At 52.8% G+C, this 14,072-nt stretch overlaps 1 protein-coding gene across 5 annotated transcripts in view; it reads right to left on the bottom strand.

Annotated features, from left to right (window-relative positions):
- The window catches only part of KIAA1462 (KIAA1462 ortholog), a 37,812-nt gene continuing 24,133 nt past the window's right edge, over window positions 394-14,072 (bottom strand). The window contains exons 3-5 of one of the 5 annotated variants that reach the window (XR_001918998.1): window positions 7,564-11,150; window positions 6,886-7,020; window positions 394-2,111 (exon numbers count right to left, since the gene is read on the bottom strand). Coding sequence is in view for 4 of the 5 variants with exons in the window: in XM_018057200.1 (XP_017912689.1) it covers window positions 7,484-11,150 (3,667 nt within the window). In the remaining variant the exon portion in view is untranslated. Of the gene's footprint in view, window positions 2,112-5,327; window positions 7,021-7,062; window positions 11,151-14,072 lie in introns of those variants that run through there. The other 4 variants (XM_018057202.1, XM_018057201.1, XM_018057203.1 and 1 more) reach the window with 4 other exon arrangements.

Below are 14,072 nucleotides of genomic sequence, written 5' to 3' on the forward strand. Positions count from 1 at the left end.
ACTGTAACGGGAAAATCAGACCCGGTAATATGTATATACATACACGACACACACAAGTATATATGTCTGTAAGTGCACATACATGACACATGCGTGTCTATACGCATGTTTATGTACACACATGATGCGTGTGTGTGTATATACATATACCCTCTCTCATCTGCACCTAAGAGGGATGTACACCCCCTCACAAGGATCCCCCAGGTGGCTGCTCCCAGTGGTACCAGACGACTCCGGTGATTTTCCCGGCATAGGCCCGGCCCGTCATCCCCACGGGCTGTGAGAAGCAAAGCCTCTAATTTCACACGAACCAAAATCTGGAAAGGAGTGACCATGAGAAACAGGGAAGAAGCAAGGCTGCGAGGTGGGTTTGAAAAGACTTCTCAGAACTGCTTAGACTCCGTGTTGTTTATTACTGTCCAAATGCATGAAGTTCTGATGAAATACAATCATATGGGACAGATAAAAGCAGGCCATGAGAGCCCAGAGCTATTTCAGGGCCAAATGGCAGACCACTCAGCAGTTCACATCTTAGGAATTCAAAATGCTTAGAAACTGATAAGGTGGTTTCTGAAAAAGAAAAAGAAAGAGAAGGAAAAAAAGACGAAAAGGGGGGAGGGAGGGAGGAGACAGAAACCATTGAGGAAATGTTAGCTCACGAGAAAGCCTGACTTAGAAAGAAGTGACAAACACATTTTTTAAAAAATGCATAAACTTTGTGCAGATTAATGCAATAGTAAACAGCAGAATACATAGGCCTCATAATACTTCTGTAATGGCGTACATATAATGTCTCTAGCACTTTTGGAAAATAGGCAGAGGCTAATTAAAGATCATTCTAGATAAAAATACACATTTCTTTAAAGGGACAATGGGGGTGAGGGGAGGGGGATCTGGTCTCAGGGCATATCCCCGCAGATGAACAAAGATGAAACTATGGGGGTTTTTTGGTAATTCTAGTGAATATGGCAGCAAAAATTTGTTGTAAGGATGTTGTTGGCTGGTTCTAAGAGGGTTATTTTCAAATATAACCTTATAGCTGCATTTGTAAAAAAAAAAAAAAACTTTGTGAAAAGTTAATTTTATTAACCCTGAAAAATGTCTCTATTGACATCTCTTTCTAAGATAAACTAAGAGTAGCAAGAGTTGTGAATGGGTGAGGGGTTTATGCTTTAAAGCAAATGCGAACCCTCTCTGGGTTCCTCTCACACAAAGGGATACAGACTCTTAAATACAATAAACTTCCTTAAAAATCTGCCACCTAACAACTGTTTACATCATAGAAAAATAGCATTTTTTTTTGGTAAAAAGAAATATAGTTACTTTGTTAAAATGGTCTATTTTACCAGCAATTATTTCTCATATAAAGAACTTCTAGACATCCATACAGGAAATAAAAATAGATAATACTGAGTGCAAAGCAGACAATGGCATGTTTGCAAAAGATCAGAGCGTCTCATTGCCGATAAATAATACTCTTGTCCATCATGGTACAAGGTTTCATCTTTTGGAAACTTACAAGCTACCGCTTTCATTTGCTGATGGCAAGTTACTTAATAGTTAAAGTGACTTCAGCAGCAGAAGGCCAAATTGATGAGAAATGGATCATACATAGGTGTTCACATTTCCCGGAAACTCAAAGTGCTGAAACACTAGCAATGGCCTACGTCCCCCAAACTCCCGAAAGTGAGCGTGGGCAGCAGGCCACAGGGATGCGAAGGGGGATTTATGACATTCTTGGTCCTTTCAAAATCATTCATTAAACCACCCACATTTGAGTTTTCACATATAGCCAGATTAACACCAAACGCTCTATCAACTGGGCTAAATCCATCATTAAGGAGGGTCCTTGTAACTCTTTTCTAAATATAGGTATTAACCCTTCGTGCTATAAAAACAGATGCTTTCAACAGACTACTGCTTTATTTCCACAGAGTGACTCTGTGGAGTCGATGTGTGTCCTGGCCATGGGGAAGGATGGCCCAGTGAGGTTCCTCCCAGGTGGCTGGGCTGAGGCCAGCTTGGGGGGGTCACCCATCAGCAAAAGACGCGGCCCCACACTCCAGCGGCGTGCCATCACACCCTCTCCACCCTGCTTGGGTCATAGGAATCTGCAGAAAAAGGAAACAAAAGAAAATGAGTAGCATATTCCACTGGTCTGCTTTCTATTTAATCCTCAGGCCAGAAATAAATGTGTAGGGAGCCAGGCCCACAGGTGTCGAGATGTTAATTTTCAGACATCTCACTGACCTTATTTTTCACCAAGGAGTAAACGGCTATCATCTAAAGGCTGTTTTGAAGGAACGGGTATGACCCATGCCTAATCACAGATGGGAAATGGGGGCAGCTTAGTATTTTGACTGTCCCTTCCTGTTGTTCACAGGGAACATAATTCACTTTAACTGCAACTCTTGTAAAGCAGTAGTGATGCTTTCAGCTGATGCTAAGCAGGATATTGTGTGCATGTACGTTGCAACTCTAAGGGAAGCTTGCCGTGGGACCAGTGATGTCCCAGGGGGGCCTGAAACCCTGAGAACTGGGCCTGGTGATGGCAGGCCTCCTGTCTCTGACCCCACAGCCAGCACGCGGGCCCCAGGCTGCAGGCTCGCCCGCCAGCCTTCCACACACAGCAGTGCGTGTGAGTCTGAGTTGCCATGCTGATCCACTCTACAGCTACACACACGGGGCCCAAGCGGCCCTGGTTTCCAAAAAGGGACACCATACAACAGAACAATGGTCCTAGATTATCACTTGGGCTGTGGCTGGGCCCCTCGGGCATCACAGATCTCTGGGGTCCACGCAAACCTGAGGCTCACATGTGTACCTCCCTCGGTCAGAATCTCCTCCCATGGCAGCTCAAAGGGCTCCTAAGTTCTTAAGAGCAAATACATAAGAAGTCTAGCAGGATGGTACAATTCAACAGGTATTAAAACTATCAGAGCCATCTCTTCCTCAACCCATTTGGATGACAGTGCATTCTGAAGGCCACGCAGAGTCCCACTTCTCTGGCAGCAAGATATCTTGCTGTGTCCTCTGCACACCTTGACAACGGAGGAGGAAATGGCAACCCACTCCAGTATTCTTGCCTGGAGAATCCCCTGGACAGAGGAGCCTGGAGGGTTACCATCCATGGGGTCACAAAGAGTCGGACACGACTGAGCGATTTTGGGCTTCCCTGGTAGCTCAGCTGGTAAAGAATCCGCCTGCAATGCAGAAGACCTGGCTTAGATTCCTGGGTTGGGAAGATCCCCTGGAGCAGGGCATGGCAACCCACTCCAGTATTCTGGCCTGAGAATCCCCTGGACAGAGGAGCCTGGTGGGCTACAGTCCATGGGGTCGCAGAGTCGGATACGACTGACACTTACACCACACACCTTCTTGACTCCTTGGGATGTACTTATGATGAGACGCCACAACTGCGACAACTAAGACAGTGTTTGCTGCACTTGGGGCAGGCTCTGCTTTTAGGAAGGGGTCTGCTGCTGCTGCTGCTAAGTCGCTTCAGTCGTGTCCGACTCTGTGCGGCCCCATAGACGGCAGCCCACCAGGCTCCCCCATCCCTGGGATTCTCCAGGCAAGAACACTGGATTGGGTTGCCACTTCCTTCTCCAATGCATGAAAGTGAAAAGTGAAGGGGTCTGCTGCTCCTCAAACGCTTACAGCACCAAGTGTTCGTCTCGTTGGAAGCAGGCAGATCCCATGAACAAGCTGCCTTCTGCAGGTCTACACTTAACACCCACGGTGACAACACGGGTCTTAGCGGCTGAGCCCCTCTCTGTGCTCAGCTGGCCTCATTCAGTGCTGATTCTGGGGGACCCCCATGAGCGAAGATGAGATGGAAGCGGGTGGTCACGAATGGATGAAAGGGCGTGCTGGCAGCGGGGAGAGGCCTCGAGAGGCTGAGCCTCCAGGGACACAGAGCCCGGCCCTCAGCAGCTCACCTGAGGGGAGGTACGTGGAGACTGACCTACAGGACATGCCTGCAGCCCAACCCCCACTGCTGAAGCTGAGGGCCCAGAGACAGAACCACAGAGAGAAATCAGCATGACCAAGGACTCCTTCTTTAGACCATGGAGGGTCGAGGTTCAATAAAAATACAACGTGAGCCGCAGTATATTAAAGTTTTTAGTAGCTATGTTAGGGCAAACAAAAGGAAGCAGGTGAAAATAGTTTCAATGGTGCATTTTATGTCACCAAATATATCCAAAATGTTATCATTTCAACAGGTAATCAATAAAAACTATTGGGACATTTTAGTTTTTTTTTTTTTTTTTTGGTGATGTCTTTGAACTCCGGCATGCGTATCACACATTTACAGCCCATCTCAGTTGGGACGAGCCATGTTTCAAGCACTCAGGAGCCACATGAGACCAGGGGCCACCATACTGCCGGCAGAGGTGCCGGAGAACAGGGAAGTCATGCCCCTCCTGGTTCCTGTGGGCATTGGGTCGGGGGAAGACAGATCACTAAGGCCCACCCTGGTGGGTATTTCACGTACGAACACCCTCGAAGGCTACCGCCTGTGAGGATGTGCTGACGCCCAGCCGCCTAATGGCATCATGTGGCTCCTCTCAAGCTTGCCCCGGTTATCCCCACCCCAGGCCCGAAGAGGACAGGTTGTCCCCACTCCTCCTGAATGTGTACCAGGAGAGCAGCCAGCAGAGGTGGACGGGACCAGACCAGCAGGCTCGGACACCGATGCACCCGGATTAGGCTTCTGACATAATCCATCCAGCAGAGATGGGAATGCTGTGACCTGAATTAGTTTTGAGCTGCTGATTTCTTAGCCAGAGCTCCCCTCGACCGAAAAACACTAAAACAATGTTAGCTGAAACGACCATCTTTAAGCTGAAGGCAAGTCTTTATGATATGATGGGTACATAACACAGATAATAAAAGTTCTAGAAGGATGTGTGTGTGGAGGGGGGAGGGCGGTGGTTTACAGATATGAGGTACGATAGTGCTTGAAAATTCCAGAACAAAATTTGAATCTAAGTGGGCTGTGAGTCTGGGGCAGTGAGGCGGGTCCCATACCCTGAGGTGAGAGAGGAAAGGCAGGGGTCGGGCGAGGATGGAGATGATGACTTTTGTGTTTAAAATGATAAGAATACATCAAAAGGAAAGAGTGCAAAAGCTTATGAGCAACAAGGCTTCCCTACCTCGATTGAGGCCTCTCAGAAGGACTGGCTTTGCAGCGAGACCTGGTGACCAGCATGTGGAAGGCTGAAGGGGGTACCTGAGTAGCTGCTCACATGAGGAATTGCCCTCATGGGTCTCACTATGTGGCCACTTCAGGAAGCCATCACCTCAAGCTCTCTGCCTTGAGATTTTTGGTCATCTTATTGTGTATTAAATAGCAAATGCACCAAACGGAGTGGCAAAAAAGTAATTAAAAATTTCTAATGGTTGGAAACTACAGCTACAAAATAGATAATAAAGTCACAGGTGAGGGTGTCTGAATGGCTGGTTAAAATGGAAACTGACATTATCTGAGGGATTTCAGATACCCATCTGACCCCATTCACATGCCGGATGCTCAGGCTGAAAATTGAGGGAGAGCTGAATGGAACTAGAAATTTTATAACACATTCCCCAAAATACGTGGCCATGGATGGAGGCATGGAAATCTTTACAAACTGATGTTTCTCTTTTAACAGGATGCATCTCCCTTTAAAATTCTTGTAATTCTCAGGAGGACTAACACTTTCAGCCTGATTTACTTTACAGATAAGAAACTCACTTTAAAAGCCTACGGCATAGGGGACATTTGTACATCTACGGCTGATTCACGTTGATAGTCTGACAGAAAACAACACAATTCTGTAAACTAATTATCCTTCGATTAAAAGAAAAAGCCTATGATGGCTTTCGAACCAGCATTTAGAAGCCAGGGGGTCTATTTTTGGTGGGGGTCGGGGGAGGTCTCCTGCTGCAGCCTCACGACGGCTCACAGATGGGCCACGGAGCTCTTTCCATGTAGCGGCCGAGGCCCCACAACCCCGCTGTTCTTTCCTGCAGCAAAGACCAACGTGGTCACTCAGATGACCCAGGAGGGCCCTGACAGACGGCTTCTGTCGATCCTGGATTCTGTGAGAGGGTGGGAGCATTAAGGATCTCTCTGCATTTGGAAGAAAACTGAAAAAATGCAAAGGAGATTTTTTTTTTAATTGAACAAAAATTTCGGGATTCTTCCAGCTGAAACAAGTGATCGTTTCCATCTCCTTTTAAACCCGATTTCAAAACAGGAAGCAGAGCGGCAGGGGTGGGGAGGACCACCCGGTCGGGGCAGCTAGGCAGATGGAAGGGCCTGGCTGCCAGGATGGGCTGGGGTGGAGGCAGAGCCAGACCACTGAGGATGGGGCACCCTTGCCCCTCCCGGCAAAAAGGCCCCTTCCAGTCGGTAGTTCAAGATGGATGCCTCCCCTCCTTGAACCATGTCTAGGGAATATAACTGGTAATATCATTGATAACCCCCAGGCCTGGACCAGAAATTCCCAGGGCTCTCTCGCCTGCTCTTGTCAGAGCTGGGAGAGTGAACTGGTGTGCGGGGGCACCATGTCCCTGCTGTGAGAACCTGCCCCGTGGCCTATACAGTGAAGAAGACTGGAGAGACCCGTGAAGATGAGAATACGCGGGGCTTTGGGTCTGCAGGAGGCTGTTGCCAGAACTGGCTCCCCTGGGCCGAGTGATCAGAGCTGAGGGGATGGAAGAAACAGGGTGGGCCCATGAGCTTCGAGGGGCGCGTGGGCTGGTGCTGAGAAAGTGCAAACTGCTATTTCTGTCTAAACCTCAAGTCTTTCATGAATGGTGTGGTGGCGAAAAGAGATAACAACCGAGGACAAAGGATTCGGTAAGAATCCCAGGGCAGGAAGTTTATTGAATCACCTGGGTACGTCTTTTCTCATTAGGCTAACCAAGCAATGCAGGTTATTCGCGTCTTGCTTCATTCGCTTCAGTCGTGTCTGACTCTTTGCAACCCCATGGACTGTAACCTCCAAGCTCCTCCGTCCATGGGATTCTCTAGGCAAGAATACTGGTGTGGGTTATCATGTCCTCCTCCAGAGGATCTTCCCGACTCAAGGATCAGACTCACACCTCTCATGTCTCCTGCATTTGCAGGCGGGTTCTTTACCACTAGAGCCACCCGGGAAGTCCGAGGGTTATCTGGGGGAATGTCTATTATCTGGGGAGAGAACAGAATACAAACGCCCTAGTCTCCTAGGAGACCAATCAAGGTGCCTACACCCTGGCTGGCATAGCTTACTGACGTACCTCTTCAGAGTTAGGGGCCCCATGGGTGTTTATATAGGCAATTTTATCTAGTCACTTACATAGAAAATATCTATGAAGACTGGATCATTTAAAATACACTGCAAGGTCTTACTATTAAGAGAAGCTTCTGGATAATTCTTGGGTAGAATGATGACTCTTTGGGCACCATAATTCAGAGTCGATCTGATCTTTTGTGAATCTGCAGGTTTCATCATCTACCCACTGGGCATTCTGATGCTCTCAGGACGTCAAACGCAACCTGAACACCCGGCCCTCTGCCTGACTCCTCACCTGGGCACCAGAAGTCCCGGCCGCCGTTCTCCCTTCGTGCTGCTGGATGCCCGTCTACTTCCAGCGACAGAGCACCTTGGGGGTCGGAGAGCTCATGCCCAGTGCTGGGAGCCACCAGGCCTCCCGGCCACGCCCCGGGGCCCCTCTCGGCCTTGGGCTCCTCCTCGGAGTCCGTGCCCCGGGACGTCAGGAGCCTCATCCGAGACACAGAGCTCACCTCCTTCATCCTCATCAGGCGGTCGGGGTCCGCCTTCCTGGGCGGGGAAACCAGCTTCTCCTGTAAACTTTCGATCACTCTGGAAGTGCTTCGGAGCTTCCTTTCTGAGAATGCCAAGTTTGGGGTCCTTTCTATAAAGTGGAACAAGGTGGACCTGAAGGGTGGCTTTGTCTCCACGTCCTTGGGAAGGAAAGGCTGGGACTCCGGAGGGCTGGGCGGAGGTTCGGGGGCATTGCTGGGGACGGCCCCGTCCACACCCATGGGCTCAGAGGCCCGGGGAGCCTGCCGGGTGCTGTCCCTCTCGCCTACGAACAGAGGGCTCTTGGTCCAGCCGCACTTCCTCCTGCCATAGAAGGCGTCGGCAGGTGTGGTGGACTCATTGGGCTGGGCCAAGCTGGCCACTGCTTCCTGTCTGGGGGACTCAGGCCTGAGGGCACTTCCATCTGGCTCGGGGTGCCGGCTCTGCCCTGCCCTCTGGGTGCCTGGCAGCAGGGACTCCACAGCCACCTCGATGCCCAGGATCCTGGCGGCCCTGGCTTCGAGGGACTCATTTGGGGGGATTTCTATTGCATTGGCATCACCCGGAGACCCCGCTAGCTGGCTGGTACTGTGCTCCTGCACCAGCGTCAGCCCCACAGACCTCAAGTCTGGTGCAGACAGGCCTCGGGATTTGCCGGCAAGAGAGAGGGGGGCCCTTGTGCTCCCTTGCTCCCCACCGCCCGCCTTTGGAGGGCTGGCTGCACTCAGCTCCACAGCTCCAAGACTGCCTGGGAGCTCCTGGCTGGGCGGGGGCTCCTTCCGTGTCGCTGGATCGGGTGGGGGCTCGGGTTTTGCATCATTCAACCCAGAAGATATTGCTCGTTTCATAGGCCTTGGGCTGACTGCCAGCTGGGCCACCCTGTCCTCAACCTCTCGGTCCCCGTCTTCGGCAATCCAGCTCCCGGGGGGCGACAACCACACAGAACCTCTGCCTTCTGCCTGCCAGGGTCTGGGGGACCGAGGCCTCCCCTCCTCGCTCCAGCTCTCGGACTTGCTCTTAACTCTGCCTGGCCTGGTCCTGGGGTCCTCAGGCGCTATGTCCTTCAGGAGGCCTGGCCGCTGGGGTGCTGGGCGGGCACAGCTCCCCCAGGGCAGCTCTGTGTCACTGTCCTCGCTACCACTACCACCACTGCTGCTGCCACTGCTTCCTTCCTCCTCCTGAAGCTCCTTGTTGAAACTTTCTAACTGGCTGATCAAGTCCCAGGGGCGGCGGCTCACAGGCTTCAGGAGGAACTGCCCGAACAGCTGTCTACTGTTGCAGGGGCCCGTGGTCTCCCCCTTGATCACCTCAGCCCTGGACACGGGGCTGGCTCGGCGCCCAGGGCCATCAGAGCCCTGCTGACCCAGGCTGGCCCTCGGTGTGGGGCCCTGCCAAGAAGACCCAGAGAAGGCGCTGGTGCTGGATGGGCTGAGGGACCCTTGACTTTTCGGGGAATGAGCCCCAGGCCTCTGGTTCGGGTCACTGGATGCCAACGCCATGTGCATCTGAACCTCGAAGGGTGCGGGGTCCAAACACCTTGGAGGCAGCACGGGGTTGGGGGAGGCCCCTGGCCTCTCCCCTGGGAGGGGCTGCAGGCTCTGAGGTTCATGAGCGAAGCTGGTTTGTGTTTGCTGGTCTCGGAAGTGGTGCCCAGGCCACGGGCCGGGCCACGCGAGCGCACGGTGCTTTGTGGGGTTGGGGAATCTGAGGTCGTCTGCTTGCCGGCCCCGTCCCGGGCCCCCCGAGTCTGGTCTTGGCAGCTCTGTCCTCGTGGCCATGCTGCCTGTGAGTGCCTGGAGCTCCAGGTCGGTGGAGGACAAGCTGAGCACACTCTGTTCTTGCAACGCTGTGCTCTGCTTCAGGTCATTGTTGTTTGTGTCTGTACCTGGCAGCTGGCACTCTGATTTCACCGGGATGGAAACCAAACAAAAGATCGTCTCGCTCGTTTTTTTCTTTGAGCTTCTCTTGGGCTGCAGCCCTGTCTCGAACTTTCTGAGCTGGGTCTGCATCTCGCAGGAACTCTCGCCCTGGGGGCTCGGGGAGGACACCAGGCTTTCTGGATATTCGCGTGGGCTGCCGCTCACGTCGGGCTGCTTCCTCTGTGTGACAATGCAGGGGTCTCTTTGGTCAGGAGAGCTGCCGTCTTCTCCATTCCTGGGGGGCTGGCCCCACAGCCACGGGGGTCTGGGGTCAGCAGGGGCGGGACCCCTCTCCTTCCCTGATGGGCGCCACACGGCCCCCTCCTGCTGCAGGCCTCTTGGGTCAGGGGCAGGGACCGCACCATCCAGTTTCACATCTTCCCAGAATCCATGGGGTCGGGGTAGTTTAATGTGTCGTATCCGTGGGTCATCGAAGGGAATTATCAGGATGGAGCTGTCGTAAGCCGTGGTGGGGTGGGGCTGTGGGGGGACGCCCACAGAAGAGCATGGGCTGGCCCCCCACTCACTCCCAGCTCCCCGGGAGCCAGAAAGAAGCTGTCCGCCAGCAGCGGGCTTCTCCATCGGATGCTGCGGTACACGGCGGCCTCCGCCCTCATGCCTGGGCACCGCCTCCTCGGGGCAGGGGTGTGCGGCTGGCTGCGGTGGCGACTTGTACGAGGGTGGGGGCACGTACACTGGGGGCTCCAGGCCGGGGTCAGGCCCGTAGAGGTCCTGCCTGGCACTGTTCGTCCTGGCTGAGTGGGCAGCTGGGTCCGGCTGCCTGCTGTCTGTGTAGCTGCCATTTTCTGCTCCGGCTCTGGAGTGTGGCTGGGAGCCGTAAGATGGGGGCTTGAGGGGTCTCCCAAACCTGGGCTGGGGCAAGGGGGCTGAGGTGCCAGCCTTCTTGGGATTCCTGGTGGGTTCCAAATTGGAAGCACAATTTGGAGGTTGAAGTGGCACTTTAGGGACACCTGGTAAATGGCCATCGCTCAAAGGGATGGGGACCTCCACGCAACTCAGGCTCTCGGGGGAAAGGACTCGAGGCAGTGATTGGGACTTCCCTTTGCTCTGGGAGGTCAGCCCGTGCTCCCCAAGCATGAACGGGTACAGGTCCTGAAACAACTTCTCGCCAACACCGTCTGACATCTGCCTTCCTAGTCTCGGGGGCTGGTTCCAGCTTCCAACGCTGACGTCCTGCCATCTGGCGGGACCCGCCATTCCCAGCTCGTCTTCCCAAACAGTCTTCTTGATCACGTGCTCAGACCTTCCTCCAACTTCCCAGGGACCCTCCCTCGGGTGCGCGGGCAGGCTGGGGACCGGGCCTCGGCCCCCTGGGTCCTCCCGGGCCTCCTGCTCTCTTCTCCTCCAGTAGGCGTGGCTGCGGCCGGTCAGGGGCTGCGAGGACCACGCGAGCACCGGCTGATGGTAGAACCTGCAAGATAGAGGGCCACAGGTTACACCTGGAGGAAGCCCACAGGAGCAGCGCGCACCTCTCTGCCTATGGGACTGTGTGCCAAGTCAAACTCAGGTCAGAACCTTTGAAAGATACAGTTCCAACCACAGGACTCATTCACTTGAAAGAAACTGTGGCCCCAGAATTACAGCTGGAAGGCAGCCACATGCTTTGCCATCGCAGACTTAAGAGTGGCAGCGACATGCTGCCCACAAAAGCATTAGGCCTAGACTTGGACCTGAGTGGCGCCTGAAATGCCCAAGAGACATGGGTTTCGCAAGTGTGATCCTGGGCCTCTGGGGTCCACCCCCAGCTCAGACCAGAAGACCTTGCTTTCTGGGAGCAAGTCCGGGCACCTGCTTCCAGCAGGTGTAGGAATCCCACCCCTGATTCTGACTCTGAGGCCTGGGGGGACTCTGTAAAGGGCACTTCTAACAGGTCCCAGGTGCTGTGGCTACTGCTGATCCCGGCAACCCCTGAGGACCATCAAGGCCGGGAGGCATCAACCATGACTACACAGCAATCCGGGGACCCTGCCACTCCTGACGCCCAGGCAGTATCCCAGCTCCGACCTGTCAGAGTCTCAGGGGCAGGTGGAGTGCTTGGTGGGCTCCCAGCTCTTCCCAGCGCGTGACTGAGACAGCCCCTCGGCTCTAGCAGAGCAGAGTTCCCACACCTCTGTGATGGTGGGAGCCACCCAGGGGGCTCATTAACTATACATATTACCAAGTCCCTGCCCCCAAAGTTCCAAGTCAATAGGTCTGGGTTAGGGTCTGGGTGTTTCCCTGGTGGCTCAGATGGTAAAGAATCCGCCTGCCACGCGGAAGACCTGGTTTTGATCCCTGGGTCAGGAGGGTCCCCAAGAGGAGAAAATGGCAACCCACTCCAGTATTCTTGCCTGGAGAATCCCAAGGACAGTAGAGCCTGGTGGGTTACAGTTTATGGGGTTGCAAAGAGTTGGACACGACTGAGGGACTAACACATCTATTTTAAGCAAGCTGTCAGGGGCATCTTTTCTTCAGGGCGATGGGGGAAACACCGTTCGGACTGACTTTTGAGACTGACAGAGGAAGCGGGGTCTTGCTCGTGGGCAGAGCTCTCTGCCAGGCGAGGAAGGGCAGCACCAGCAGCACCCGAGGATAGCTGACCCCAGGCTGCCACATGCCGCCTGGCTGTGCATCAAGATTTCCTTGTGAGCCCAGGTCCCTCCCACCCCAGATGGAGGATTTAATCTGTCTAGCCAGCAGCCTGGTACCTCATTGAATGACTCTAACACACACCCTGAGTTGAAAATCACCCTTCTAATGGAGCCGAAGAAACAGCCTGAAGAACCCTGGCATACTGTGCAGAAATGTTAAGCTACTGACCACAGGGAGCAGAGACTAGGGCTGTAACCTAGAAAACCCACTGGGCAGAGGGAAGCCTAGGGTGCTCCATGAGCTCGACTGGCCACGGGCTAATCCAGAAAGGGTTCAACTTTTCTTGAAAACTGGAAAAGGTTTCAAGCAGCTAACAGTGCTGCTTGCTTTTCACATTATAGAAGAACTACGCATTCTGTCGTTTTCTGCCACCTATCAACACATAAAGCAATTATCCTTCCATTAAAAATAAGTAAATAAACAAAAATAAAAGTAATATGTAATTTATTGCTGAAAATTTGGAAAAATACAGGAAAGAATAGAAATCAAACGTCACTGGCAGTCCTTCTACCCAGAGGTAGTCACTGTGATTTACAGCTTCTAATGTTTGTGTGACGACGTGGGCTTTTCAAACAGCCTTAGTGTCATTCTACTAGGATCTGGCTTTACATGAATGTTTCCCAAAACTGTGTCACAAACAACAGCTGACGCTCACACAGCGGTGCCAGCCCTCCAGATCCTCACTAAGCTCCACCAGCACCCCTCTAAGGTAGGAGGAAATAGGCGCAGAGAGGTTCAACGACTCTCTCAAGTCACACAGCTTGTAAGTGGTAGGAGAAGAGTTCAAACCCAATGAAGGTGACCATTAAGCCCGTCAGCCACCACGTTCTACTTCTTCCAGCATAATGACAGATTCCTCAGGTGCACAGTTTCAGTGGGAGAATAGTCTCTCGTGAGTCATGCTTTATTTAACCATCTCCCTGCTGTTGGACATCCTTGCTCTTGTTCAATCGCTAAGTCGCGTCCGACTCTTTTGCAACCCTAAGGACTGTAGCCCGCCAGGCTCCTCTGTCCATGGGACTTCCCAAGCAGGAATACTAGTGTGGGTTGCCGTTTCCCTCTCCTGGGAATCTTCCTGGACTAGAGATCAAACCCACGCCTCCTGCATTGGCAGGTGGATTTTTTTTACCACTAAGCCACCAGGAAGACTTGGATATCTGTGTCGCTTAGTTCTAAAACACTTCGGAGAAGTGCTATTTGCCATCACTGATCGTGTCTCAGGCTCTGGAGAATCAATGCTGAGAGAAGGCATCAGCAGGTCAGGGGGTCAGGTCCTCCCTGCTGCGCGATCTGCCCGCAGCTTGGAGGAGAGCTGGTCCTGCTGCACTGTGCCCACATCTGACCATCAGGGCTCCTTTGTTTCTGCTCTAGAGAAATGAAAGTAATCTCGCAATGGTCTCCATTTGCATTTCTGTGATTACTAGCAAGGATTACTGTTTTATGCGCTTAGGTGCCATTAAACCACATTTTGTGGTTTGGAATGATTTCTATGCCACAGTCCACTTTTCAGTTGACAGGATGGTATAGAAAGCAGGGAGGATGCCCACCCCCCGCAGCCACAGCAGGTGACGGCCTGGGGACAAGGCACTGTGGGGGATGGGCTGAAGGTGGGACCCCACCCCACCCCCACCCCCGCAACACACAGGCAGAAAGAAGGGCTGTTCTACAGGAGCTAGATGGTAAATAAATGGTGAAAAGCTAT

Source organism: Capra hircus, chromosome 13 (genome assembly GCF_001704415.2).
Source record: "Capra hircus breed San Clemente chromosome 13, ASM170441v1, whole genome shotgun sequence".
In the NCBI taxonomy this organism is placed as follows: Eukaryota; Metazoa; Chordata; class Mammalia; order Artiodactyla; family Bovidae; genus Capra; species Capra hircus.